Source organism: Danio aesculapii, chromosome 17, assembly GCF_903798145.1.
Source record: "Danio aesculapii chromosome 17, fDanAes4.1, whole genome shotgun sequence".
NCBI lineage: Eukaryota > Metazoa > Chordata > Actinopteri > Cypriniformes > Danionidae > Danio > Danio aesculapii.
The window spans coordinates 12690602-12718365 of NC_079451.1; the positions used below are offsets into that span (position 1 = coordinate 12690602).

The following is a 27764-nucleotide window of genomic DNA, read 5'->3' on the forward strand; positions in this document are numbered from 1 at the left end:
CAGGAAGTGTTTTGCAGTGTGTTTTCCAGTTGTGCGTTGTTGTATTCTCCTTACGCTCATAGTTGTTCGCGTTGTAGTATAGTTCGTTGAATAATTTAATATTGAGGTTATTGTTCGTTATGGATGATACAATTGTAAGTTTGAAATCACAGCTGTTGGAAAGAGAGCGAGAGATTGCAACTTTAAAGAAGAAACTTGATCAAATTGAAAAGGTCTGCAGTCTTGATAACATTTATCTATTTATTATTGCTTTTGAATAAATATTTGGTTAATATAGTAACATTACATTAAATCACATTTTAGTGCGTGGTCTTTTAGACGTCTGTTTTGTGTTTCAAAAAATAAATACTAAAGGGTTAGTAAACCCCAAATGAAAATTCTCGTATAAATTGCTCACCCTAATGTCTTTTCAAAGATATTTTAGATAAAGTTCGAGAGCTTCCTCATTGTCCATAGACAGCATTGTGGTAAAGGTGGTTTTATATTCACAAATTCTGACTTTTCCCTTAATAATATAACTTAAGGAATGTAGTAAATTCTAAATAGGGAAATCATATAAGCAGCCAGCGACTATCAAAGTGCAGCATTGTTCACTGTCAATAAAAAAAGTTCTAATGTTGTTTTGAGATCATACTTGCATGCAATTTTACTCCGATCCAATATTCAAAGTAAGTGTGTCAGAAGTTACTGTTCAAAAATGAACAAATGTGCAAATTTTAAACCAACTTCACCTCAATATAGATATCAATGTTCCAGAGATGATCAAAGTCAAGAGAAATGCCAAAAAAAATGCTCAAAATATAGTTGAATAAAGCCATTATATTGTTTTATGTTTACATCAAAGTATACTCATAGCTTGATAATATTCCAATTGAACCACTGAAGTCATATGGACTTTGATATATATATATAAAGTTTTCTGTAAAATAACTCTTTACAGAAATTCTTTCATTTTAGACTCCTATCTTTAATACTGTATTAATATTTAACATGAAAATAAAGTTTAAAAGAACAGATTAATAGGACAGCTCAAAAAAGGTCCAGAAATGTTCAAAGCTGAAAACTTTTAATAGGAGTATATGGGAATTAAAGGGAATAAGCTGAGAATTGACTTATAACTTTTAACAAGGAATTGTTTATAGTTAGAATAAATCTTGTAGTATAATTTGTTAAAACAACCTTATTTTAATCATCATAACATATGCTTAAGGGAATGGGTTCCCCTATCAAACTGAAGCCATATTTCTGCATTTGACTTCATACTTTACATCTACTCAAGTACAGTTGGTTTTGATAGTACTTGAGTAGATACAGTTTAGCCAGAAATTCATACCCCTATGGTATAAATGATTTTGGGCTTGAATGTACATTTTTCAAATGGCGATAAAGTTCAAGTAGCAATTAACAAAATGCATTCATACTTTATCTAGCCAACCAGTAAATCAGAAATTCTAATTCTAAGAAAACATTGACAGTTTATGTTCCTAGCAAGCTAAAGCCATGATGCTTCAAGACATGTTTTTTGTTATCATACAGCAGTGAAGTACTTGTCAGAAGTGTGGACACATTACCATTTTTAATATTTGTAAAGAAGTCTGTAGAAGGGCATAGAAAAATGCCGGAATAGTTGGTGGTTCATTCTGCTGTGGCAACTCCTGATAAATTGGGGACTTAGCCAAAGGAAAATTAATGAATGAATATTTCAGAATATTACTGTTTTTTTTTGTCATTCTTGATGGGATTTAAAGATGAGTATAAGAGGTTTATTTAAAAATCACTAATGGTATGTGTCCAAATGGTATCGTGAGTATACTAGGTAAAAGTGTGTTGTAGCGCTGCATTTGCATTTTTAAAAATTGTGTTTACCATTCCAAAGTAGTTGAACTGTTTAACTATATTTCCATGGCATAAGTGTTGCATTGCAAATATATATGAAAAGGTGGCAACACCAAAAGCTCCAAAATGATCAAATTTGTCAAAAAATTAAAAATCAATATCAAAAAGTGTTGTATTGCACATCCTAAGGGATTTTGCATGGTAGTGTATGACATATTTACATCTTTATAAATAGAAATGCACCAGTCTCAATGAATGCAACACATGATTATGGTCATGAATAGAAGAACTTTTATAAAACTGAGCACTTTTTGTCTGAAAAGTGAAAATGTACCCTGTTTCCTTCTTTTTTTGCAGGGAAGCTCAACATTACCAGAGTTACTGGAGAAAGTAACAAGTCTTGCACCACTGAGATCAAACACATCACTGAACAATGATGACATCATGAGATACAGCAGGCAGCTCCTCCTGCCAGAACTGGGTGTTAAAGGTTAAATACTATTTTGGCTTTAAATTGCTTATATTTTGCCCCTTTTTACAAAATGTAAAAGGTGTCTTTGCGGTCCCCTCTCCAGTATGTTTCTGTGAAATTTTCTGTTGAAAATCTAAATTTGTAGGTCAGAGGGAATTTTAGCTGTTTTGTGCCTCTGCTTTTAAATGCAAATTATCTGGTTCTGTTCTGAAGAATTCTCAGCATCAGATGTCAGATAAACACAGCACAATGCCAGACAGCAACTCAGACACTGATGAAGCAAAGACCCAGTCACTAATCCCAAAGTTAAGGTTGAACCAGGATGTTTCCTAACAGTTATTTGATATAGGTGATGTAGAGTGTCTTCAGCCTTTCAGCAATGATGAATGAGCCACACACAACTCGCTGTCCACTGTGTACTATTAATATACACACTTATAACGTGTTGTGCTGTTTTTGCACATCTGCACACGGCACATGTGAAAGGACCACCATACAATGAACTAGGCCTATATGTTGCAATGATATCCATTGTTAGCTACTGTCCAAATAAACATGCCTACAACTTCCCTAAACTGGGACTCCACTATGCTGACTAACCCTGTTGCTATGTGGCTGTGGTAATTCGAGTAATTATGAATTTGCATAGCAATTTCCTTGATTTGCATGACAGTTAGTTAAAAATTTAATAATAATGCAAGTGTACCAATTTTAATAAATAGGTAATATACACCTGTTAATCAAAAGTGGGCCAGTTTAACTGCAGTACAACATCATGTACGCTTGGCCTTAAAATTGCTGGGCTTTGTATCCTGAATTTGATTTTAAACAATAAAAAAGACTTGATGTGTTTCATACAACTCTATGGCTGTGTACACACTGGTCCCTACACACATTTCTGTTCAAATAGCTTTCAAAAGTTGATTTTGCATGATCAGTGCCCTTTAAAAGTGCACTAAGCAATTTCTTTTTGTTGTTATTTCTTCAAACTAGTGTTGTCACGATACTGAATTTCGGTACCAATCGGTACCCGGAAACACATTGCTGATTTGCACATTGCGTTTACCATGCTCAACAGAAATGACTGTGATTGGCCTCGAAGCTCATTAGTTCACTGCTTGAACACAGATACAGGGATGTTGGATCAGTTTGAAGCCACGAAAATCAGTCGATCATGGATCACTCGTATTTTAGCTCATAAACAGATCAACAACTGCATCATTGCGGCTTTAAAACAGCTCCAGTGTCTGTATCTGTGTCTGCACTTGGTAAACAGTGGTGAACTGATGACCTTCTCGGTCAATCACAGTCATTTCTGTTGAGCATGTGAACACAATGGAAATCACTGGTGTTTAGAATGGAGCTCAACATCGTTTAAGTGAGTGGGAAATGGACATTTTTAAAATTTCAGTACCGTGACAACACTAAGAAAAACAGTTATTATTTGAAAGCACAAAAGAAAACACACCCATAATCCAACAGGACCACACCCCTTATTAATAACTTCACTGTCATGAATAGACACACCATTGGATGCAAGTGTGTTTTGCGTGTCGGTCTCACACTGGTCTGATTTAAAGTGCTCCTTTATCCTTTATTATGTACGTTTTTTTCCTAACTTATTCTTATTTTCTCCACAGGGCCAGATTTGCCATTAGTAATGTATCTGGTCTTGTTGTGGATGTGGAGGATTAGGCTGCCCTCTTGCAACAGTATCTTGCTGCAGCTGGAAGAGGTAACGTGTGAAAACAAGAAATATGTTTACTGGTTGTTTACATTTACATTTACATTTACATTAGTCCTTTAGCAGACGCTTTATCCAAAGCGACTTACAAATGAGGACAATGAAGCAAAGTTACCACACTATAAGAGCAGCAGTGAACAAGCGCTATAGACAAGTTTCAGGTGTGTAAAAGTCTAAGAAGCAAAAACATTAGTAGAAATTTTTTTTTTTTTTTTTTTTTTTTTTGAGAGAGAAAGAGAGAGGGCACAGTGGTATAGCCAGAGAGGCAGTTGCAGATTAGGAAGTAAAGTGGAGACTAAACAGTTGCGTTTTTAGTCGTTGTTAGTGGCAGTCAAAAAAGTATGTACATGTAGATAAATTATCCATAGTCTTTTTAACCTTTTAATTATCTATTATATTTTAAATACTTTCTACTTTCATGTTTGAATATATTTGTCTGCTGCTGTGCATCACTGTGTGTGTAAAAAGCACTGTATACACGTTTCGGTCCCGCATAGGTTCATATCCCTAATACACTCTTTGAATAAAAAATGTTTAAAAACTGTGCCATTGAATTTAGATCAGGGCATCACGGTGGCGCAGTGAGTTGCACGTTCGCCTCACAGCAAGAAGGTCGCTGGTTTGAGCCTTAGCTGGGTCAGTTGGCTTTTCTGTGTGGAGTTTGCTTGTTCTCCCCGTGGTCTCGTAGGTTTCCTCTGGGTGCTCCGGTTTCCCCCTCAGTCCAAAGACATGTGGTACAGGTGAATTGGCTAAGCTAAATTGGCCATAGTGGATGTGTGTGAATGAGTGTGTATGGATGTTTCCCATTGATAGGTTGCAGCTGGAAAAGAAAATGAATGAAATGAATGACTTTAGACCCTCTTTTCATTGGTCAATGGCCAGTCTATTTCAGTATTTCAGTCTATATCACTATTTCAAACAATATGCCTTAACCTACCTCCTTTTCAGACCAACATGCCAATGGCTGCATAAATGGGCACAAACAAGGTGAAAATTATACCTGCACTGGGCGGAAATTAGCAAAAAAACATTTGCGTCGTGCCTGGAATATGACAGGGCCCACAGTTTCCAATGGTAGTGTCTAACAAACATATGATAAATAAAGTTTTTTATAGTTTTTACTTTTAATAAAGTTGCTATAAATTTGTTTAATTTAAGAGAAAAAACATATAAAAATCAAGTTTCAAAAAGTAAACCGTCTAAATGCTGAAAAAAGCAATGCTGACTGAATCTGCGGTTTTGTGATGCATACAGTCACACAACTTGTCCTTGTTAATGTGTATTTAGGACGGTTGGGTTTGTTGGGACTATGATGTGGTGGAACTGAGTAACCTGCACAGACAGGTGCTTTACACAGAACTTACTCAAGGTCAGCCGAAAGCATTGTCTGCCGCTCAGGCCATTAGCAGGTATTGTCTTACTCCCTTGTGAAATATTTTAGTTCACTCAAAAAAAAAATTACAGCTAATTACCCTCAGATCATCAAAGATGTAGATCTTTTTTTTTTCCTTCTCTAGAACAGAATTTTTTTTTTAGCTGAATCAGTAGTCCTTGGTGATTCACTATAATAAAGTCAATGTTCACCCATTTTTGGGATTAAAAATAAACATGCAAACAAGTTCTTATGACTACGGTTAATTTTATATTTTTTCTAATATAATTAGCATTAATAAGTGCGAGCTTGATGAGTGATGATGCTCATTTTGTGTAAGTGATTCTTACCTGTGATTGTCTGCGACAACTCTATAAATAGAGTGGAGGAACTATGACGTCAATTTTTATAGAAAAAGCCCGGAACCGAGTTAGCCTTTTAGCAGTTCCAGTTCCCTCGTCTCAAAATCAGTGAGTTTTTTCATAGGGTTTCAGTTAAATCGCCTAAATAAGGTTCGTGGCTAACACAGACTCAAGATACTTTCACAATTTATTCTACGACATAAAACACGTCAGTTACATCACACTCTTGATTTTTTTAATCGTTTACGCTTCTTTAATAAGACAGTTGCTATCAAGTTGCTAAATGAGACTACAGGTCCTACTCCAGTCATCCAGCTGAACTGGGATTTGGATTTGTCTGTTATTTAAGTATTTTCATAAATAATATTTTGTAGTATTGTTCTGGTATTGGGAATTACAAATTGTGTGTAGATAATGCCTTCACTTGTAGAGACAATATAAATTACGATAAAATTAAACGATATTATGGAGATACTGCTACCAGTGTTTCTTTCTGCTTTCAGTTTTGCAAACGTGTAAATAAATGTGTAAGAAATACATACATTACCTGTCATTTTAACGTCATTTTTTTTCTTCATCTGAACACATTTAACTTTGTCATAACCACAATATTTACACTCCTCCTTAAAATGTATAGCAAATGTGACTGTATGGGCTGCTTTTTGCTGTAGTTCGTTGCAAAAAATATTATTGAATGTTATTCCTATCTATGATGGAACTTGTAGGCTTTTAATAGACTTGTCCCTCATGCCTCATTTCTGTCGTCTGTTATTAAGGTTAGCGGGCTGTATGCACGCGAGCGATACACTTATTTAAATATGTCTAATGATAATACTATGCAGGCACATTTACACATACAGTTTTAAAACTTTTACAACAACCGTAAAGCAAAACAAAATGTATTTCCCATGTAAACACATTGGTCTGTGTGTTTTTGCATATTTATTTGTTTATAATATATAGCATGGATTATAAATAAAAAACGAGAGATTCAATATTTGTCATGGACCATATTTCTAAATATAAGCTTGAAAAGTTGTCTGTAGCAGGGTGGTGCTGAACGTTACAGGCGAGCACCCCGAAGGCACTCTAGTCCGTTTATAGCCTAATGTTAGCTTTTTAGTTTTTGCGTTTGCATTTAAGATCCAAAAGTGCTTAGAGTTGTATTTTCGTGTGAGGATTATCTGGCTGGACAAAATGCGTACGTATAATGAACTGTTTGAAAACAGAGCTTATTATTTGCAATCTTTTAAAAGCTTATGGGAAAATCCTATGGGAATTATATCGAGGGAACCAGATTTATGCTACCAGCCGATTAGCCTACAAGGTGATGTCATAGTACCTCCACTCTATTACTCTCACAGGCATGACGCCTTTCTGAGTGCATGTTCACACAGCTGTCATCAAGTGACTGGAGAAGAACTGTTCACCCAGGCTGTGAATTAAAGGGCACATAGTTTACCCCTTTTTTTAAGATTTAATATTAATATTATGGTTCTTCTGAGTGTGCTAGTTTAGGTTCAAAACACAATTGTGATTTTTTTTTTCATTATAATATGTTAAAAAGTGTAATTTTGGGGGCATGTACACAGGTCGTTGTTTTAGAGGCGTGTTGCTTCACATGAAAATTAGTTTTGACTTCCCGCCTAACTTAACAAGGGGGCAGAGCCAAGAGCTCCCCCCTTTGTGTATGGCAACAGACAGGCAGACAGAGAGAAGCAACATGAGTGAGAGGACCAGCATTAAGCCGTACAAATACAACCCGGACTCGGACACAGACCAAGCAAGAATCAATATTCCCAATGTGCCAGAATATGTCAGAGTGGTAGTTACAAAATCATTTGTGTCTTTGTTTAGTTTTACAGCCAACTGTTGTGCTAGTTTAAAGTTCTGAACTTGTACACCGAGACTAATAACCACGCATACTGAATTAACTTTGACTGAGGCTATAACTAAAGGGCGTCACACACTGGATGCGCCGCTCAGAGCCGTGACACGGCGTGCACATGGCAGTTGAAAGTATCACACACCAGACACGCACATTCGCATGTTATTTAAAATGAAACTATTTAGATGGTGCTCGGTGGCGCAGCAGAAATATGAACAGTGTCTTGAGTTGTGGCTGGCCGACTTGCGGCGCGTGTGCGTACCCTGATAGAAACCTATGTTAGAATTCTAAAATGCATGGCGCTGTGTAGCGCGATGCTGCGCATTGCTAAGCGGCACTTATGGTGTGCGACCTGCTTAAGGCAAGTTCCAAGTTATTTCCAGTGGAGGGACACGCACGTGAGGCAACACGCGCGCACTTTCCAGCCGCACCTAGTTAAGATGACAGGGAGCTTCTGTGACTGTGGGAAATGCAAAAGGCTAAAAAGTTTAAGTTGAATGAAAGCAATGAAAAGTACACGTTTGCAAACCCACCTAAAGTTACAAACACTGGCGCAGATGAAAGCGATCATGTGGTGAATGTTGATCCGCCAGCCGAGATCAATCAGGTGTTTGTGGAGAGAGTGCTGAAAGACTCAGTGGATCAGCTGTTTTTAATGGCCTGAATTTCGATACGTTGCATTCACTGCGTGTTCAGCGCAAATGACCGCTAAATGTAAAATCTCTGTTGCTCATTCGCAGGAAGACGATGAAGACTCTTGTGTTGAGCCCAATGAGCCTTACATCTAAAAATAGAGCAAGGGTGTTTCTTTGGTGACTTTGCTTTGACTCACGCTGAAAATGGCGGACGTGAAACAACAAACTGAGGATATGGTAATGCGTGCCTGTTAATCAATATTGGTGGGCAGGGGGGACCACACTCCTACGTCAAGTTTTTGGTCGGTCTCAAAACCGCTCTAATTGGTCCACCATTTTTATGTTGAAAAAAGGACTGGGTGTGTTTATATCACCCTAATATGACAGTCTATACCTACACACGTCTGTCCAAACAGCTTGAAAAGTTGATTTTTCACTATAGGCTGCCCTTTAAAGCTAATAATATCGTATAAAATGTTCAGTTTTCTACACAGACCAATCATAAGAACTCAGTGTATCATCAGGAGCCACAGGGATTGATTTGATCTTGTTTGAATGTTTTTGTTTTGTTATTTTAATCTCAAAATGGGTGACCATTGACTTGAGTTATACAAATCACCAATTGTTATATGAATCACCAAGACCTATGGATTCAGCTACTGAAGGAAAAAATTACCTACATCTTTTATGGCCTGAGGATGAATAAATTAACTGAACTAAATTTTCATTTTTGTGGGTGAACTATCCCTTTAAAGCATAGGCGATTGAATGAGAGTTGACTAGCTGTTGTCTCTTCCAGGATGAACTCCACTGTACAGTGTGTTCCCTATCAACTCCAGCTGTCCAGAGAGAATGCCATACAACTCATCCAACAGTATCCACTCTGGTCCATTGCTGATGAGAGTTAATTTACTTTCTACAGTTTTGTTTAGTGCAAGTTTGACCTTATTGTCTCCTTGACTGTTCGTCTTATGTATGACATTGTGGCAGACTGTTCCGACAATGTTCCCACACGGTACCTCGTGAATGATGCCTGTGTTCTGACCAGCAGGCCTTTAGTGTCAGCAAGTGCCTTACGGATGGAAGGACAGGTGAGAGATCTCTTCATTATCTCTGTCATAGCTGCAGCTAGTGGATTCTCTACTGGCTCTTGCAGATTTCATTTAAAATTGTAGATTTAATTTAAAACGGTCCCTAGTAATTGTATTAATATGATGCATAGATACTGATTACAACAGAAATGTTTAACCATTAATGCACTCTACAGATGAGTGATGGCTGTGCCTTGAACAACTGCACAGTGTTGAAAATGAATGAAGAATTGTTCACATGAACTGCTTTATTTTAAAGCTAGTTTGTGGCTCTGAACTAAAAGCAATTCCAAAGTCTAAACATTGGTAATATATTATATAGGAAATTTAAATTCTTTTAAAAATGTTTCCATTCCATTAAATCCATTCCATTAAAAATCTTTCCAGTCGGTGCCTATGGCTTAGTGGAAAGAGCACCGACACATGCACTTTGGTGTTCGCGACGACTCGGGTTCGATTCCCACCTCGAGGTCCTATGCCGATCCTTCCCCTCTCTCTGCTCCCCCACACTTTCCTGTCAATTTTCTCTACTGTCCTGTCAAAATAAAGGTGAAAACCCCTAAAGTATTTTGGTGACTTTCTCAAGGGAGGTATTGAGGTTTCTCACGTGGTATTAAGAGTGGAGGAGAGGTTCTGGTTATTCACTCACCCCACAGTGTTTCCAATTATACATTTTTTTGTTCTGGTGAATGTCTATTTCTTTTAGTTTGGCAAGAATAAAAGCTGTTTTTTACTTTTATATTTGAAATATTTTTTTGTTTCAATAGGGTTTCACTGGAATAGTTTGGGTGTACCATTTTTTTTCAGTGATCTTGGGTTATTTGGTAAAATTAGCTCTATTTTTGATTTGGTACTGACTAATCTGATGTATATACACAAATATATTATTGTATAGCATCCTATAGATGTATAATAAAGGTGCAGTAGGTGATTGTCTTCAGAAACATTTTTTGTTGTGCTGGTTGAAAGTCTCTTCACATTCTAATAGTACTGATTAAAGTAAATTATCTAAATGTATTTATATGTATTTTTATATTCTGGGTAAGGCATAAAACTAAACAATGTTCATACAATTAAAATAGTGTCGGGCCGACATCTCCTGTAATTCCGATTAATAGCTCAAACTGTCTGTCAGCAAATGCAGATTTCAACTAGTGTGCACCTGTTTTTACGCTGATCCACCATTTGTGCATATACGTGCTGCGCGTTCATGAGAGAGAGAGAGAGAGAAATAGCGGCGAGTAGTAAAACATGCTGAATTAAAACTTATTACAATCCTGAATCAATATTGGAGTTACTTTTGCACACTAGAGGAAGGACGACACCATGGCTGAAGTATTTATCTTAGACAGGTAATGTTATGTTTTAAAACTATTTTAGTCATGCAGAGCTGATGTAGATTGTGTTGTTATGAATGGGTTATATGCACAGAAGTCTTGTTCAGAGCCACTGAAATCTTCCAGCAATAGATTAATGTGACTATTTTCAGTTTCATAAGTGACCTTTTAAAGCATTGATAATGTAGATTTTATTTAGTTTAATAACAAAACATAAGTAAATAGCGCTATTCTTCCTAGCCTGCTTTACTTGCCAAAGAGGGAAGTACAGATATTAACTCTGTAGGGTGCTCAAACTTTTGCAGATGCAATTTTTTTAGTTTTCTGTTATTTTGAAAGTGTAAATGATGGAAATAAAATCTAACTTTTTTTGACATATTAAAAGAATGTCTAATGTGTAATTTGATGCCTTTTAGAAATTTTTCCATTTCCTTGGCTTCTTTATGCACATTAATACAAATTTTTACCTGGGGTGCCCAAACTTTCCATCCCCACTTTACCCGCCCCCATTACGTCAGTAGCGGACTTAGTTTGGAACCACAGGCAGTCAGGCAGTGTACTACAGAGAGTGAATCATTACGGACGTAATGGGGGCTGTTTTAAAAGGGGAAAAAAAAAAGAAAAATAGAATAAATATATATACTTTTATATTAGACAAACATCTGATGCTTGTATTTGCACCAGTTCTACGTCCACAACTTCAAGCATTGGTCATGCATATGTACGACGATTAGGCTTTACATTCTCCTTACTTCCACTGTATCTGTTCAGCTGAGGGGACGGAACCAACCCTGTTATGTCAGACACAGCGACATTCCAAGATGGCGGCACCCTAGGTCTAAAATATATAGCAAAAAATGCCATTTTCTTCTAAATGGTTACATTAATCGCATTTGTTTAATATATTTTCATTAAAGTGGAATCCAATGTACAAAATAAGGTGTGCTTCATTTCCCCTTTAAATAAAGGAGTTTTTAGATATCATACAGAGATTCCTCCAAAAACTCCAATTCTGGGTTCAAATGTAAAGTTGTAAAGATGTAAATGTACAGCAGAAGAAAGTATAGTGACCGTGTGACAGGTTGCCGTTGTTCAAAAATGAACCAATGTGATGTGAATATAAACCAGCTTCACCTCAGTAAAGCAGGCTAGGCGGAATAGCGCTATTTACTTATGTTTTGTTGTTAAACTAAGTAAAAATTGACATTATTGATGCTGTAAAAGGTACCTTATGAAATAAAAAATAGTTACATCAACCTTTTGCCAGAAGATTTCAGTGGCTGAACAACACTTCCGTGCATATAACCCATTTGTAAAACAACACAATCTACATCAGCTTTGCGTGACTAAAATAGTTTTAAAACATAACATTACCTGTTTGAAAAAAAATACTTCAGCCATGGTGTCGTCCTTCCTCCAGTGTGCAAAAGTAACTTTAATATTGATTCAGGATTTTAAAAAGTTTTGATTCAGCATTTGTTTTTACTGCTGTCACTCTCTCTCTCGTGTGCATGTGCAAATGGCATATGTGTCTGCGTTTAAAAGGATGCACAGATGTACAATTCTATATTTGTTGACAGACAGTTTGGGCTACTTATCAGAATTATGGGAATTATCGGCTGATAATTTTATTTGGATGAACTTTTTTTTTATGCCTTACTCAGAATATAAAAATAAATAAATACATTTAGATCATTTACTTTAATCCTTACTGGAATGTGAAGAGACTTGCAGCACGTACAAATTTTTTCTGAAGACACTCACCCTTAAATTCAATTCAATTCACTTTTATATTTATAGCGCTTTTACATTGTAGATTGTGTCAAAGCAGCTTCACATAAAAGGTCATAGTAATTGGAACAGTGTAGTTCAGTTTGTAGTGTTTAAAATTCAGTTCAGTTTAGCTCAGTTCAGTGTGGTTTAAAAATCACTACTGAGAGTCCTTAAGTTGACAGATATTATGGTGGTATGCTGACATGTTATAGCCCTTCTTTTTTATTTAGTTCTTCTTTAACAGTTATGATTACATTATTCAAAGTCATAATTGTACAGTTGTCTCTTGTACAGATGTATTTTAATAAAGTTAGTTTAGTAAACACAGCTTTAGTTCTTAGCATAAGGGGTGTACATAGGTTTTAATGGCTTGCTTTGCATCAACAGTGTGCTTGTGCTGTTTTTTCCTTTACAGGAAACTTTACAAATGTCTGTGGCATTTGTAACATGGATGTGTGTTATTGAAGAAAAATGTGTTGGTGCAATAGCCTAGTGGTTAGCGTGCTGACATATGGTGCAGTAGCACTTCAGGGTGTCCCGAGTTCGAATCCCGGCTCGAGGACATTTCCCGTCCTTACCCCCCTCTCTCTCTCCCACTTCGCTTCCTGTCTGAAATACTGTCCTATCCACTTAAAAAACGCCAAAAATAAATCTTAAAAAAAAAAGAAAAATGTGATGATCAATAGCATGCTAAATAATGCAATACTCAATATGGTATTAAAAACGTATAACCAACATTTATCACTTTTAAACCATCTTACCCCAAATTTTTAACAGTTGTGCAAAATAATAATAAATAGAAAAAATAATACAAAAAAAAACTCAATTTTCTGGAATTTCATTGTCTTTTCAATGAATGGGGAGCTTCTACTCATGAAACATTTTTTTCTTGTAGCTCACGGTGTACAACTACAGAGGAGGCCATGTTACCCGGTGTTTGTACCCCATTCCTCCTCACTCCTGAGACTGTCACTAACTGCTCTGATGGGGGCGTTCTGGGAGTCGGTCAGTCTGCCTCTCCTGCATATCATTATGAAGTTACAGATCTCTATGATTATTCGACACTGTTGATTTTTAAAGTGTTAGTTCCACCCAATAATAAAACTATGTTATTAATTACTCTCATGTTGTTCCAACCACCCGAAATCTTCATTCATCTTGAAACACAAAATTTTAGGGAAATCTGAAAGCTCCCTCCTCTCCATAGACAGCAAGGTTCCCAATTATTCACTGCACGTGAATGCTCACAGTAAACTGTTTAATGGCAAAAAGTAAGACAGCAACTACTGATGACTCATCTCAGACTTCTTTCTTTTGGGATACAAAACTCCATTTTATAATTTATCATATTGTTTGTGAATTTGCAGATATTTTATTTTCAAATAGCCACATTACCATAGACTAAAAGATATGGGATGTAGTATCATCGACGTCACCCACCGGTTTCTAAGAACGCAAAAGAAGCTACAAGTAGGCGTGGCCAACATTTGCCATTTTGTTTGCGCGTCTGGGGATACCAAACAAGGTCAAAGAGGCAGAGCATGACGCCTGCTAGCATTTTGCTTAGATGGGCTTTTCTTTGCGAGAAACGCTTAATACTTCATTACCTGACACGTTTGTGTTCTGACCAAATGGGCTTGGTTGTACAATATATCAATAAAGTGTTTAGACTTTTAAAAACACTGTGGAAGAACGATTTCAGTTCGTCACCAATAACTCATACGTTTGATTCACCCCAATTATAAGTAGATGTTACTGGGCTCCGTCTGACTTTGAAGTGACTGTTGTTTTGTATTACAGTGCCTGGAATAATGGGCTGCCTTCAAGCATTGGAAGTTCTAAAATTGCGTCCGGTCAAGAATGTATCCTTTCCACCCTTAATGACATCTGGAGCTGAAACAACTGTGTACATTTAAATGCACTTTTTTTAGTCATATTGTTGGCATGACATATTGAGATAATGTCCTTAAGTGGTGAGTTCAGGCACATTTACTCAGCAGCTGCTGATGTTTGATGGGGAGCAGACTCGTTTCCGCTCCATTCGGCTGCGCTCCCGGCAGAAAGAGTGTGTGGTGTGGGCGAGAAACCCACCGTAACGGAGCTGCAGGACTATGAGCACTTCTGTGTGGCTGCTACTGATAAGGTCTGAGGATGATTAAATCTAAAACTTGCATGTGTCAGTGATGCATTATAATCTTTTGCATTTAAATATCTACAAGGCACCATATGACAAACATTATTGAGATTGGGACAATTGCTTAACTAAATAGATTATTAAATTCATGACACACATCACACATTGCAAAGGTTAGGGATCTAGGGTATAGGTCTAGGGATTTCACTAATGCCATTCAAAGTGTGAAACTCATGTATTACATAGATTATTACACACAGATTGAAACCCTTAAATTCTCAGTATCAAAATAGTATCTCAGATAATTTGAATATTAATTATGGGCAATAAAAGAATTTGTAACAAAGACATGTTGGATTACTGAATAGTAAGAACATGTGAAGCCCTCAATTCTTGGTCTGGGCTATGTTGTTGCACTAATTACGTTGATTTGATTGTCCAGCAGAACTTAATTCCTGCCCACCCTGCCAAAAGTACGAATACCTGGTTCCAATGGGCAGTAAATTTGCCCGACCTAAAATTCATAGAGATTCTATGAGGTATTGTGAAGAAGATGCGAGATACCAGACCCAACACTGCACTGTTTTTCAGAGGAACCTGGCCTTCATAACACCTCAGCACTGCCACAGACGGATAACCTCATGCCTAAAACACACACCACACACGCACACACAACACACACGCACACACACACACACACACGCACACACCACCACACACACACCACACACACACACACAAAATAAATAAATTTTAAAAAATATATATATATGTATATATATAAATGTATGTATGTGTGTGTATATATTATATTCATGGCATAGACTGTGATTTCTACATGTGATTTTTCAGGTTTTTAGTTTTTTTTTATATAAATTTTCAACAATTTAAAAAATATATTTTTTCACTTTGTCATTATGGGGTATTGTGTGTAGAATTTAGAGGAAATAAATGAATTTAATCCAATTTGGAATAAGGCTGTAACATAAAAAAACGTAGAAAAAGCTAAACGCTATGTAGTATATTATATATATATATATATATATTATATATATATATATAATATAATATATTATATATATATATATATATATATATAATATATATATATTATATATATATATATATATATATATATATATATACATATATAATATAAATATATATATATATATATATTATATATATATATATATATATATATATATATAATATATATATATAATATATATATATATACAGTGAGTACGGAAAGTATTCAGACCCTCTTAAATTTTTCATTTTGTTATATTGCAGCCATTTGCTAAAAAATTTGTTCATTTTTTTCCTCATCAATATACACACAGCACCCCATATTGACAGAAAAACACAGAATTGTTGACATTTGCATATTTATTAAAAAAGAAAAACAGAAACAGCTCTGATTAATTGACCCTTGTTTTTGTTTTATTTTATTTCCAGTGTCGAAGGCTAAATCTTCTAAGCAGAGAACAGAGAGTCTCTGTGCAGGTTGGTTATTTGTGATAATTCTGGGCACACAGTGGAACATAATAAGCATTTAAATTCCCATTTGCTAGTTTAGATTATATCTTTAGCATTATCCAGTTAATTACTGAGCATTTTTAAATGTGCAACTGCTCATTATAAAGCAGATCGGACGTGTCTTGCTGCACTTCTGCAGTTTCCTTTTTCAAATTTTACATACACATGCCTTTGTCTTTGACTGCAGGAGTATAAAGGCATTCTGGACAATTCAACTCCTCATCTTCTCCTTGAGTTAGACCCAAAGTAGAGGTGGATATTTGCCGTCTGTCAAAACCACTCAGTATCCTTTCTCATGATCCTCCTTTAACAGTCTGTTAAATATTTGAACTTGAACCATACTTCATTAGATCACCAGTGAAATTCTGTATGTTCATAATTAGTTGTGGCTGCTAAAGCTAACATTTTACTTTATTTTTTTGTTATTGTAATTAAACTGCTTATTCACTAAAAAAAAAAACAAATAAAATAAAAAACATTGATCCATTTAGGCACAAGTGACAAACTGCAAGCTTTAAATGTTTATATAATTTTTTTTTATCTTCTAAACACAAATTGTCACTGTTTTAAAGCACACAAGCTTGTAGACATACTGATTCTAACATGTAAGCTTTATTTTAATTATATTCTTCTTTTGGAGAAAGTCAAAAATTAACCCAAGAACAGCAATAACTCATCCAAGAGGTCACAAAAGACCCCACACAACATCCAAAGAACTGCAGGCCTCTTAAGTTGTGTTCAGGACAGTGCTAGCAAAATTAACACAAGGCTTGTTCCAGTTTTGTTAAACAACATCTTTAGATCCTCAAGGTTTGAAGAAAATACTGGACTGATGAGACAGTTGAAACAGTTTGGAAGGTGCTCATTATGTGTGGTGTAAAAGTACGTCAGAAAAAGAACAGTAAAACTGTGGTGGGGGTGGGAGTGTGAGGGTCTGGGGCTGTTTTGCTACTATGACCTGGAAGACTTGCTGTATTAAATGGAACCATGGATTCTGTGTGTAGTGCCAAAAATATCCTGAGGAGAATTTCTGGCCATACCGAGTGACTTCAGTCTGAAGAACTTCAGCAGGTTCTGCAGCAGGACAATGAAACAAAGCACACCAGCAAGTCACCTTCTGAATGGCTGAAAAAAAAAAATGAAGACTTTGGAGTGGCCTAGTCAAAATCCTGAACTGAGTCTTATTGAGATGCGTGTGTGGCATGACCTAAAAAAATGTGGTTCATGTTCAAAAATCCTCCAATGTGGTCTGAATTAGAACAAATCTGGCAAAGATGATGTGAGTCTTACTGCAAGTTAGCAAACAAAAACACATTGATTGCAGTTGTTGCTGCTAAGAGTGCCCAACCAGTTATTATGTTGAGGGGCAAGCACTTGGTTCACAAAGGACTATGTAGTTTTGTGTATTTAGTTTTCTTAATAATAATAAGATTTTAAATGAAGAACAATAATAAGAATTTCATTGGTGAACTAGTTAAGTATGGTTTAAAGCCTGGTTATACTCTACGTGTCCTGCTAGTTCACTTGAGTGCACGCGGTTGTTCGTGGAGGTTCGGCTTTGGTGGTTGCGACATGGGTTCGGCTATAGAAGCGCAATGAAATTTTGTTAAAACTTGAGCGAACACTTAGCGTGGCACCTGAGTACTGTCTGAGTTATGAACAAAGCAAGTGAGGCATAAGTTTAAAAATCTTTATAATCATTAAAATAAGTTTACAAATATAACTACTTAAAAAAAAAAACTACGTTTAAAAATCTTGAACGATATTAATAATATGATGTAGTTCTGGAACATCTCCTACCTTCTATAGTTATCCATCTTATTTTACATTTAATGTTTCTTACCTCACGTGACAGACATTCCACTTGCTAGTTTAGAGGATAAAAGCCCCTGAACATATCACACTTTTACAAGAGACCATTAGTGAACTTAAAGAAAATATGAACAACCAATCTCCAGTTCCAGGTAAGAACTCAACATCATTTATATTACAATATAAGTAAGGATAAGTACATACGTTGAAGTTAGAATTATTAGCCCCCCTGTATTATTAGCCCCCCTATTTATTTTTTTCCCCAATTTTGTCTTACGGAAGAAGATTTTTTTCACACATTTCCTAAACATATAGTTTATTAACTCATTTCTCAATAACTGAGTTATTTTATCTTGCCATGATGACAGTAATATATTTGACTAGATATTTTTCAAACCACTTCTATTAACAGATAAATGACATTTAAAGGCTTAACTAGGTTAATTAGGTAACTGGCAGGTTAGGGTAATTAGGCAAGTTATTGTATAATGATGGTTGTTCTGTAGACTATTGAAAAATAGCTAGAAAGGTCGCAAATAATTTTATCCTATAAATGGTTTTTAAAAAATTTAAAACTGCTTTTATTCTAGCCTAAATAAAACAAATAAGACTTTCTCCTGAGGAAAGAATATTATCAGGACATACTGTAAAGTTCTTTGCTCTGTTAAACATTATTTGGTAAATATTTAAAAAGAAAAAAAATTCAAAGGGGGCTATAATTCTGACTTCAACCGTATACGGCAGGTGGTTCTCCCAGAATAAAGCCAGACAGGCTATCGGCCAGCTGGCTCTATGAGTCGAAGGGCCTGGTATTCTGTAATAAACAACCGCCTAGATGTCACATTATCCAATTTATTACATGGCTACTTGTCCAACAAAACAAACAATCAGAAAAAATAATAATGTCTGAAATACAACTCACTTTTACCTGCTTATTATCAGTCCACAAGTTGGCACCAAACTGTCAAGAACAGTGGTGTGAATGTAAAATATGCCAATGATTCAAAGTTCCCAGATGAACCTGTGTTATTCGTTTCAGTGGTTGTTATCTTGGAATAACATACCTTGGAATGTCCTGATTGACCAATCAGAATCAAGTATTCCAGAAAGCAGTGTAAGAATGCAATAAAATGTAATGTGGTTAGCACTGTCACTCACATTGAAAAAGTCCAAGCCCTTGATTTCACTTGAGATATATGCATTCGGTCATATCACATTAAATCACTGGAATAATACACTCTGCCACCTCAGAAATAATTCACATATCTAAAAGAAGTCTCTTATTTTCACCAGGGCTAAATTCATCTGATAACATGCCGTAAACGCAGTAGCAATGTGAATATTTTTTTACTACACAGCGACTATTTACAAGTTAAGTTTGAAATTTAAGATGACTTTTCGTCAATATTCTGATATGAATGTATAGATATTTAGTAGATTTTGGAGTTTGTTAGGATAAAAAATTTATGATAATAATAAATAAATACAAATTAATACAAAATAAACAACCAAAATGCAAAGGGAAAAAACAAAGGGAACCGAAAACAAATAAATGCATTTGCCCAAGAATGGTGACAGACTTCTGTTATGTTCATTTATTCATTTTCCTTCCCTTTATTCATTAGATGTTGTCCCTTTATTCATTAGATGTTGTCACAGCAGAATGAACCGCCAACTTATCCAGCATATGTTTTACACAGCGGATGCCTCTTCCAGCTGCAACCCAGTACTGGGAAACAATCTATACACACTCATTCACACCTATTATGGCCAGTTTATTCAATTCACCTATACCGCATGTCTTTGGACTGTGGGGAAACCAGATAACCGGAAGAAACCCACACGAACACGGTGAGAACATGCAAACTCCAACCAGAAATGCCAATTGGACCCAGCCGGGACTCGAACCAAGTGACCTTCTTGCTGTAAGCCACATAGCTAACCACTGAGCCTGTTATGTATAAAAAAATTAGAATTTTAAAAACATTGAGTACTTTTCAACTTTGTATTGCACATTCAGTGTTGATGAAAATTGCTATTACTGAGCACAAGATCAGAACCAGAGGTGGGACAAAGTCATTGTTTAGCAAGTCAAAATAAGTCTCAATTGATTGCCCTCAAATCCCGAGTCAAGTCCCAAGTCAAGGCAACAAGTCTCTAAATTCCATTTTGCCTCACATCACACAGAAATTGCAGGTCTACTGCTGTCTAATTCATTAAGTTTAGTTGTGCTATGTTATGTCTTCGGTGATCAACTTGTGATTAACTCAAATCAAACACTTAAAGACACACAAAATCAAAAAAAACAATATTTAGTTTAAAAAAAACTTTTCATATTATAGGCTATAAATAAACTTTTCGGTAATTTTCACATACTTCTATTGTACAACTTATGGTATATGCCATGTCTAAAATTAATGAAGAATAATGAATTAATTAATAAAACAAATGAACAAAAGGCATTACTATATACACACAAACTCACTATACAGACTCTAATAATATCATTTATCCATATTCCTTTTTGAGCACATATTATTAATACATCCTTCTATTAATGTACCTTAAGGTAAATATTAAATTGCCATTGCTGTCTATATTAAGGTGTGTACATGCTGTAAATGAGGATCTGGGGTGTGATCATCTAAGTCAGTGGAATAAATAAGTGGCTGCTATTTATTTATATATTGAAATAATGTGAATTTACGTAACCTTTACGTTTACGTACCTTTAAATAATAATGTCAACAGCCAAATCATATTGGGGGGGGCAGAGTTTACACAGGGGTGGCCGTGGCGCTATTCCCCTGGAACAGACATGGATGTAACGAATACATTTATTAAAAAAAAAAAATAACTTTATTAAACATCCAAAAGGTGGCACCATCCTAATAAAATAAAAATCATTTAAACAAAAATATAACTAACGCAAGCAGAAATGTACAGTAACTGATAAGGAAAAATTCGATATTATAGTCTACTGTACTATTCACTCTTCAAATAAATGTCACGATCAATCTCATTTTATCAAGGCAACTAAAACGAATGTCTCGTGCCGCGAGAGACCGATTGGACACGAGAGGGATGGGAGTATTGGCGCGCGAGTATTGGCTCGGTCTCTCTGCGTTCGCTTGACTTTTGTCCACTCCAGTGCCTCATAGTAGTCACGTTGCACGCTGTCGAATCAAAACAATTTCGGTGCTTTGATTGGATGTCGTGTCGAATGCGGCATGCTCTCTGTCACACACCGTCAAACAGATGCATAGAGAGAGAGAGAGAGAAAGAGAGAGAGAGAGAGAGACTTTGACTTTTCACAACACCTTTAATGAACATTAAAATTCTTTGAATACATCATCCAAAAAGTTATAAAATATACTTTTTTTTTTTTTTTTTTAGTTTTAATAAAAACAACATTTACCAATTAAACACCAATTTTCCTGAATCACACACAGTCACCAAAACCCCTCCAATACCCCATTTCCATTCAAAATACAGAATATTATTGACATGTTTGTAATATGTATATTCAATCACCACTCGCGACTCCACTAGAGATTTAAACAGAGTAATTATGTTTACATTTTCACCAGAATTTTTACATTGATGAGATTTTAAAATCACAAGTTTAGCTTGTCCAATTAAGAAATTGATAAGTGTGCATTTTTGCTGACAAGACTTCTTGTATCTGCAACCAAAAATGAATAGACTATTAGAAAAAATAAAGCCTAATCTTACAATCATGTTCTCTAATAGTTCAAGCAATGGTTTAAGTCTGACACATTCACAGAACATATGAAAGACATTGTCGAGAAGGTTACAAAAAGGACATACTGGTTGAACAGTCTCATTAATCTTGGACACAAAAGAATTTGAGGCTATAATACAATGTATTCTCCACTGAATGTCTCCACATCTTTTGGAGGTAGGAGGCTTATAAAATAACCTCCAAGATGGATGGATATCAGTGGAAACAGAAAGCCAAGACCTCCATTTAGTGTCCGGTCTTTGCAACAACTGACCCAATTGTGAAATTTTCACACACATATGGTATAACACCTTTTTCTCAATGCAATTAAAATCCAATGCACCATACCCTTTCAGCAATTTTATCTGGTTTTCTCATCAGATTCCCAATCTTTAAAAACAACTTTAAGTACAGGAAAAGACCTATGGATAAAACCACACCGTAGAACATTATTAATAAAATCAGTAAAACTCTGTGGAAAAGCTGCCCTAATATTCTTCATTAGACCTTCTACGATTCTTAATGAATTTATCCCAGTTTGACTGGCAATTACATGTGCTGGTTTCCATTGGCCATCATTTAAATCAATCAGATCGATGACTTTTGTTAAGCCAGCAGTCAGACATTTAGTAATTAAAGAAGATGGCACATTGTCTAACTGAAAAAGTGGATTGAAAAAAAGAGGTTCTAAAACACCATAATGGTCATCTTCATGTCTCAAAATTTTAAAACAACTCCAAAACTTGATCATCCCAAATAAAACCTAAAAGGCAATGATTGCACTTTTTCCAGGAGATTCTTCTGCATTAAAAACAACTGTTTTTCTATACCGAATCCACCAATTTTCTGCAGTATATATGATCCAAATACAACCCAAGGCGCAGGTTCAGAATTGTACAAAAGCTTTTGTAGTGACTGTAGCCTCATTGCCAAAACCTTGGACTCTAGGTGTATTAGCCCTTGACCACCCTCTGCCACAGGTAGATAAAGGACACCTGGAGGAAGCCAATGGTAGCCATCCCAAAAAAAATTAACAAATGCCTTTTGTACTCCAGAAAGTAATTCTTTTGGCGGATCCAAAACAGTAAATTTGTGCCATAGCATAGAAGCTGCTAAATTATTAACGACCAAACATCTCCCCTAAAGGAGAGGTGTGGAAGAATCCATCGCCACTTAAGAATTCTTAAAATTACCTTGTCTGCTAACCCTTGCCAGTTCTTATCTGTATATTCGTTTGTCCCAAAATATATTCCAAGGATTCTGAACCCATCTTTGGCCCAGCTACATTGCTGAGGTAAACTAGGTGGTCCTGCCAGTCACCCAACAATAAGGATGTACATTTCTCCCAATTAATACGTGCTGATGATGCTTGCTGATACGTGTTTAAAGAAGAAGTTAAAATCGAAACATCTTTTGAATCTTTTATAACTACTGTTACATCGTCAGCATAAGCTGTAAGTTTGACTGAAGGGTTATTAGGAATATTAAAACCGCTCAGTTGCCTCCTGAGTGATATTAGTAAAGGTTCAATAGAAATTGCATATAAAAGACCAGAAAGAGGACACCCTTGCCTTATTCCTCTAGTTACAGGAAAAGGCCTGGTTAATGAACCATTTATCTTCAGCATGCTAAAAATTCTATTGTTTAACATCTTAACGAGAGACACAAAATAAGGGCCAAAACCAAAAGCTTCTAGCGTTTTAAATAAATACTGGTGATAACTCTGTCAAAAGCTTTTTCTTGATCCAAAGAAAGGAACCCAATGTCCATGTTGTGCATTTTGGCCACAGTAATCATATCTCTTATCAAAAGAGATTATCAAAAATTGTCCTTTTCGGAACACAAAAAGTTTGGTCCATGTGAATAACTGAGGCCATATATTGCTTAAGTCTATTGGTCAGAGATTTAGATATATTTTAAAATCAACACATATTAGTGATACTGGCCGCCAGTTCTTTAAACATCCAAGGTCTCCTTTTTTAGGGATCAAAGTCAGAATAGCCCTTCTACTGCTCAGAGGAAGGGTGCCTTGATGAATGCATTCAAGAAAGACTTCATACATGTCCTGACCCAATAGTTCCCAGAACGCCTTAAAAAATTCCGCTGTAAGTCCATCCAGACCAGGTGACTTCCCCGAACACATTTCTTGGACAGCTTGCGAAAGCTCTCCAAAAGTCAAAGGCTTATCCAAGTCATTTTGTTCTTCTTCTGATAATTTTGATACCTCCTTTAACAGTGAGTTGACTGCTGTGTCGTCACATAACTCTGAACAGTATAAATCCTCATAAAATGAAAGGGCATAAGATTGAATCCTGTTGATCAGTTATCACTCCCCCTCCTGGAATTTTCAGCTGATGAAGACTTTTCTGTTCCTTTGGTTTCTTTTTCAAGTTTAAAAAATCTGTTGGAAGAAAAAGGAAAGGATGCCTTTCTGAGGACCAGGTTTGCACAACTGAATGATATGGATGCTCCCACATCTTTCTTTTTTGAAAGATGTGGGAGCATCCATATCATTCAGTTGTGCAAACCTGGTCCTCAGAAAGGCATCCTTTCCTTTTTCTTCCAACAGATTTTTAAAAGAAGTTTATCGTTTGCAACAGAGTCAGTAAAAGTTGAGTTGTTGGTACAGTCACTGCTTTGCCCAAGTATAGCTTGTTCGAGGGATTTCATTCTTGTTTTGAGCATTCCAGCATTATGGGCAGTGTACTGCTGACAAAAAGACTTAATTTCTGTTTTTCCAACATCCCACCATTGACTCAGTGACTGAAAATGACTCTCCTCTCTCCAAGCTTTCCAGAAAAGATTGAAAGAGTGAATAAAAGTGCAGTCCTGCAATAATCTATTATTAAAACGCCAATGTGATTTAAAAGGCTTAGAAAGAGAGACTGATACAACAACTGATACATAGTGATGATCAGACAAGAAAGATGGTGCAATCGAGCTATTAAAAACCTACCTCTAGTGCCTTTTCAACATAAAACCGATCAAGCCTTGCCCCTGACAAATTATTTGAATTATTTTTTAACCATGTGTACTGTCTGACTCCAGGAAAAGCTTCCCTCCACACATCAACTAACTTATGTTCATTAATTTTTTTTTAAACACTCAGCAGAAGAATTATGAGGTTCATTGTGATTCCTGTCCAGATGTGAATCAATAGTGCAATTAAATCCCCTCCAATTACAATCATATTCCCCGAGGACACTGTAATATGGCATCAGAAAGTATTTTAAAGAAAGAAACACGGTCATGACCAACAGTTGGTGCATCATTAATAAAAAGAGAAATAGGCATCTCCTATAACAATATCAGCCCTCAATATACGACCGGTATTATTTCTATTGCATTTGACTGCATACTGACATGTGGGGAAAAAGAAATGCTACACCAGCACTAAGGTTTGTGCCATGGCTTAGTAAAACATTTCCTTCCACCCACTATGCCACTGTGCCTGATTTTGATGGTCTGTATGCGTTTTCTTGCAAGAAAATAACATCAGCCTTTTTGAGCCGCAGATAATCAAATAAAGCAACTCTCTTTTTGGTGCTCCGACAACCGTTAACATTAAAAGTCGCAATGTTTAAGGTTGTCATGGCAAAAAGAATGCAAATAATAAAATATATAATCTTACACATTAGTCCTGTTTGTTTTTTTCTCAATCCAAATTATCAATCATTTTTTTAACAGTAGTGACATGTTTCCTTAATCGGAATCTTTTAAGTTTATCGAGCTCATCCAATGATGCTTTTCTCATTGCTACAGCACAGGATTCCACAACAGTTGTAAATCTGGGAAATACTTCTCTAGTTTTGGCCTTCGTTGATTAAAGGTTTCATCAAGAAAACTGTTAAGTTCTTGTACTAAGATGGTTTTATTTGCGAATTGCGTCTTTTTTCAACACGACTTTCTTTTATATTGTCATTAACAAGATCCATCACATATGATTCTCACTATCATAATTAATGTCAATGGACTGAGCCTCACCACTCTCGGACAGTTGATCAGCTTCAGCCAGTACCAGGCCATCAGTCTCTCGCGAGTCGCGAGGCTCCGTCTCCCCCGAGCCCGTTCAGCTCTGCGGGGTGCTCCGGTTCATCACTGTTTCAGCAGCAGCGGTTCCACCGCTCGCCGCGCTGCGCACTTCAGCGCATGCATCAGTGTTCACCGAACACTCTCCTGCAGTCTCATTCGCTGCATCCACTTTCAGATTTCATCGTCTTTTAACAATGAATCTGAATCAGCCCGTTGGTCAGTTCGTTATGTCATTCTGATTTTCATTTTCCGTGCCAACTTGCTCCGCGATTGCGGTCGGCTCAGTCTCATTCACATTTATATTTTGGTTTGTCATCTTATTATTTGTACATCTCAATTTTGTATGACCGTAAACCCCACAAGAGAAGCATTTCATTGACTCTGTGCTGATAAAAATTGTGTAATCTTTACCGGCCAGAGTCAATTTTGCAGAGACGTCCAAGTGTTGGAATTCAGCATTTAAAATGATAGCAGTTTGGCGTCTAAAAGACATAATGTGTTTTAATTCTGGGTTTTTTACCCCAAGTGGATCATTTTAATTGGCATCACAATTTTGCCATAGCGGCTAAGTAACCGCTCGAGTGATTCATTCGAGATGAATGGAGGCACATTAGAGAGAGTTACTTTTTTTGAAGGGCTCGACAGTGGTAACACGGGTAAAAAAGTATCGCCAACAGACAGTCCGGCCTCAACTAAGTGATGAACCATAGACTCTTCCTTCAAAAACACAACAACTGCCTTGTTCATTCTGGATCCGATAATGTATTCCTGGCGCCTATTTCTGCGCTTATAGCTGTCAAACAGTCCTCAATGGTGATTGATTCATCCGGTAAACATTTACAACCATGTCGGGCTGTTAAAGAAGCAAACCCATCTGAATCTGCCGGCATGTTCTGACCTCTAGATAATTAAATGTTATAAACTAAATCTCACTTGTAGAAAAAGAGAAGAGAAAATGAATGAAAACTCACTCAAACAAGCCGCCAGTCGCCAAACACTCACGCAGCCCTCCCAGCTACCCCGTACATCCGCACATGCGCGCACACGCAGAGAGAGAGAGAGAGAGAGAGGAGATCTGTCAACATACTTTTTATAGGAAGTAGCAAGTTTTACAAGTCAATTGGCGCAAGTCCAAGTGAAAGTCCAAGTCGAGGTGCAAGTCTATATTTATATTTGTCAAGTCGAGTCTAAAGTTATCAAATTCATGACTCGAGTCTGACTCGAGTCCACACCTCTGATCAGAACTTTGCATTTCAGGAAGGATTTTACAAAAAAACTAGTAATTTTATTAAAATAATAAAATTATTTCATTATTTTTTACTGTTTTCTGTGTACTGACTTCTTTAAAACATATAACACGAAAATAATGTTCTGTTAATTTAGTTAACCTTTATTTACTAACAAGAACAAACAATAAACAATACCTTTATTACAGTGTTAATTTTAGTTATGCAAACAAATTCATGGTTTGCTCTTGTTAACTTACAGTGCATTAACTAATGCTAACAAGCACAACTTTGTATTTTATTAATGCATTAGTAAATGGTGAACTGTGATTAATAAATGTTGTACAAGATTGTGTTAATATCAACTAACTTACAAAAAAAAAAAAATCATAATTAAGATTTCACTTGCACCCTCTTGTCTTTGGTAAAAAGGTCGTCTTTAATGCAGATTGAAGTGATTGAGATCATTTCTTTGTTCTTTTTATTGTTATGTAGTATTTGTGGTGTGCAAACTTGGTAATGACTCCCAGAAGGCGGTTCAGTTGCTGGAGAAAATGTCTGGAGCAGAAGTTGAAGCTATGACGGTGAAGGACATCAGTGGAGGATTGATGGCATGGGCTAAGAAGATTGACTACTGTTTTCCCAATACTGACCCTTAATAAAACATCTGTATTGATTTTATAAATAAAAAGCAATGAAGTTTAAGTCTGTGATTTCATTTAAACTCTTATTATTTTATTTTTATGACACTTCATTAATCGACT

The 27764-nt window shown here is 36.1% G+C and overlaps 1 protein-coding gene across 1 annotated transcript; it reads left to right on the forward strand.

Annotated features, from left to right (window-relative positions):
* The first annotated feature begins 3 nt into the window (after window positions 1–3).
* Window positions 4–27705, forward strand: mocs3 (molybdenum cofactor synthesis 3). Its single transcript, XM_056477655.1, is given in 21 exon segments — window positions 4–212; window positions 2194–2327; window positions 3952–3983; window positions 3986–4017; window positions 4019–4043; window positions 5340–5356; window positions 5358–5461; window positions 9109–9183; window positions 9283–9400; window positions 13406–13465; window positions 13467–13515; window positions 14311–14346; window positions 14349–14372; window positions 14494–14583; window positions 14586–14653; window positions 16106–16153; window positions 16374–16416; window positions 16419–16469; window positions 18042–18073; window positions 18075–18150; window positions 27496–27705. Coding segments are annotated over 21 exon segments (1371 nt in total). The 5' UTR covers window positions 4–119; the 3' UTR covers window positions 27660–27705.
* Window positions 27706–27764: the final 59 nt, after the last annotated feature.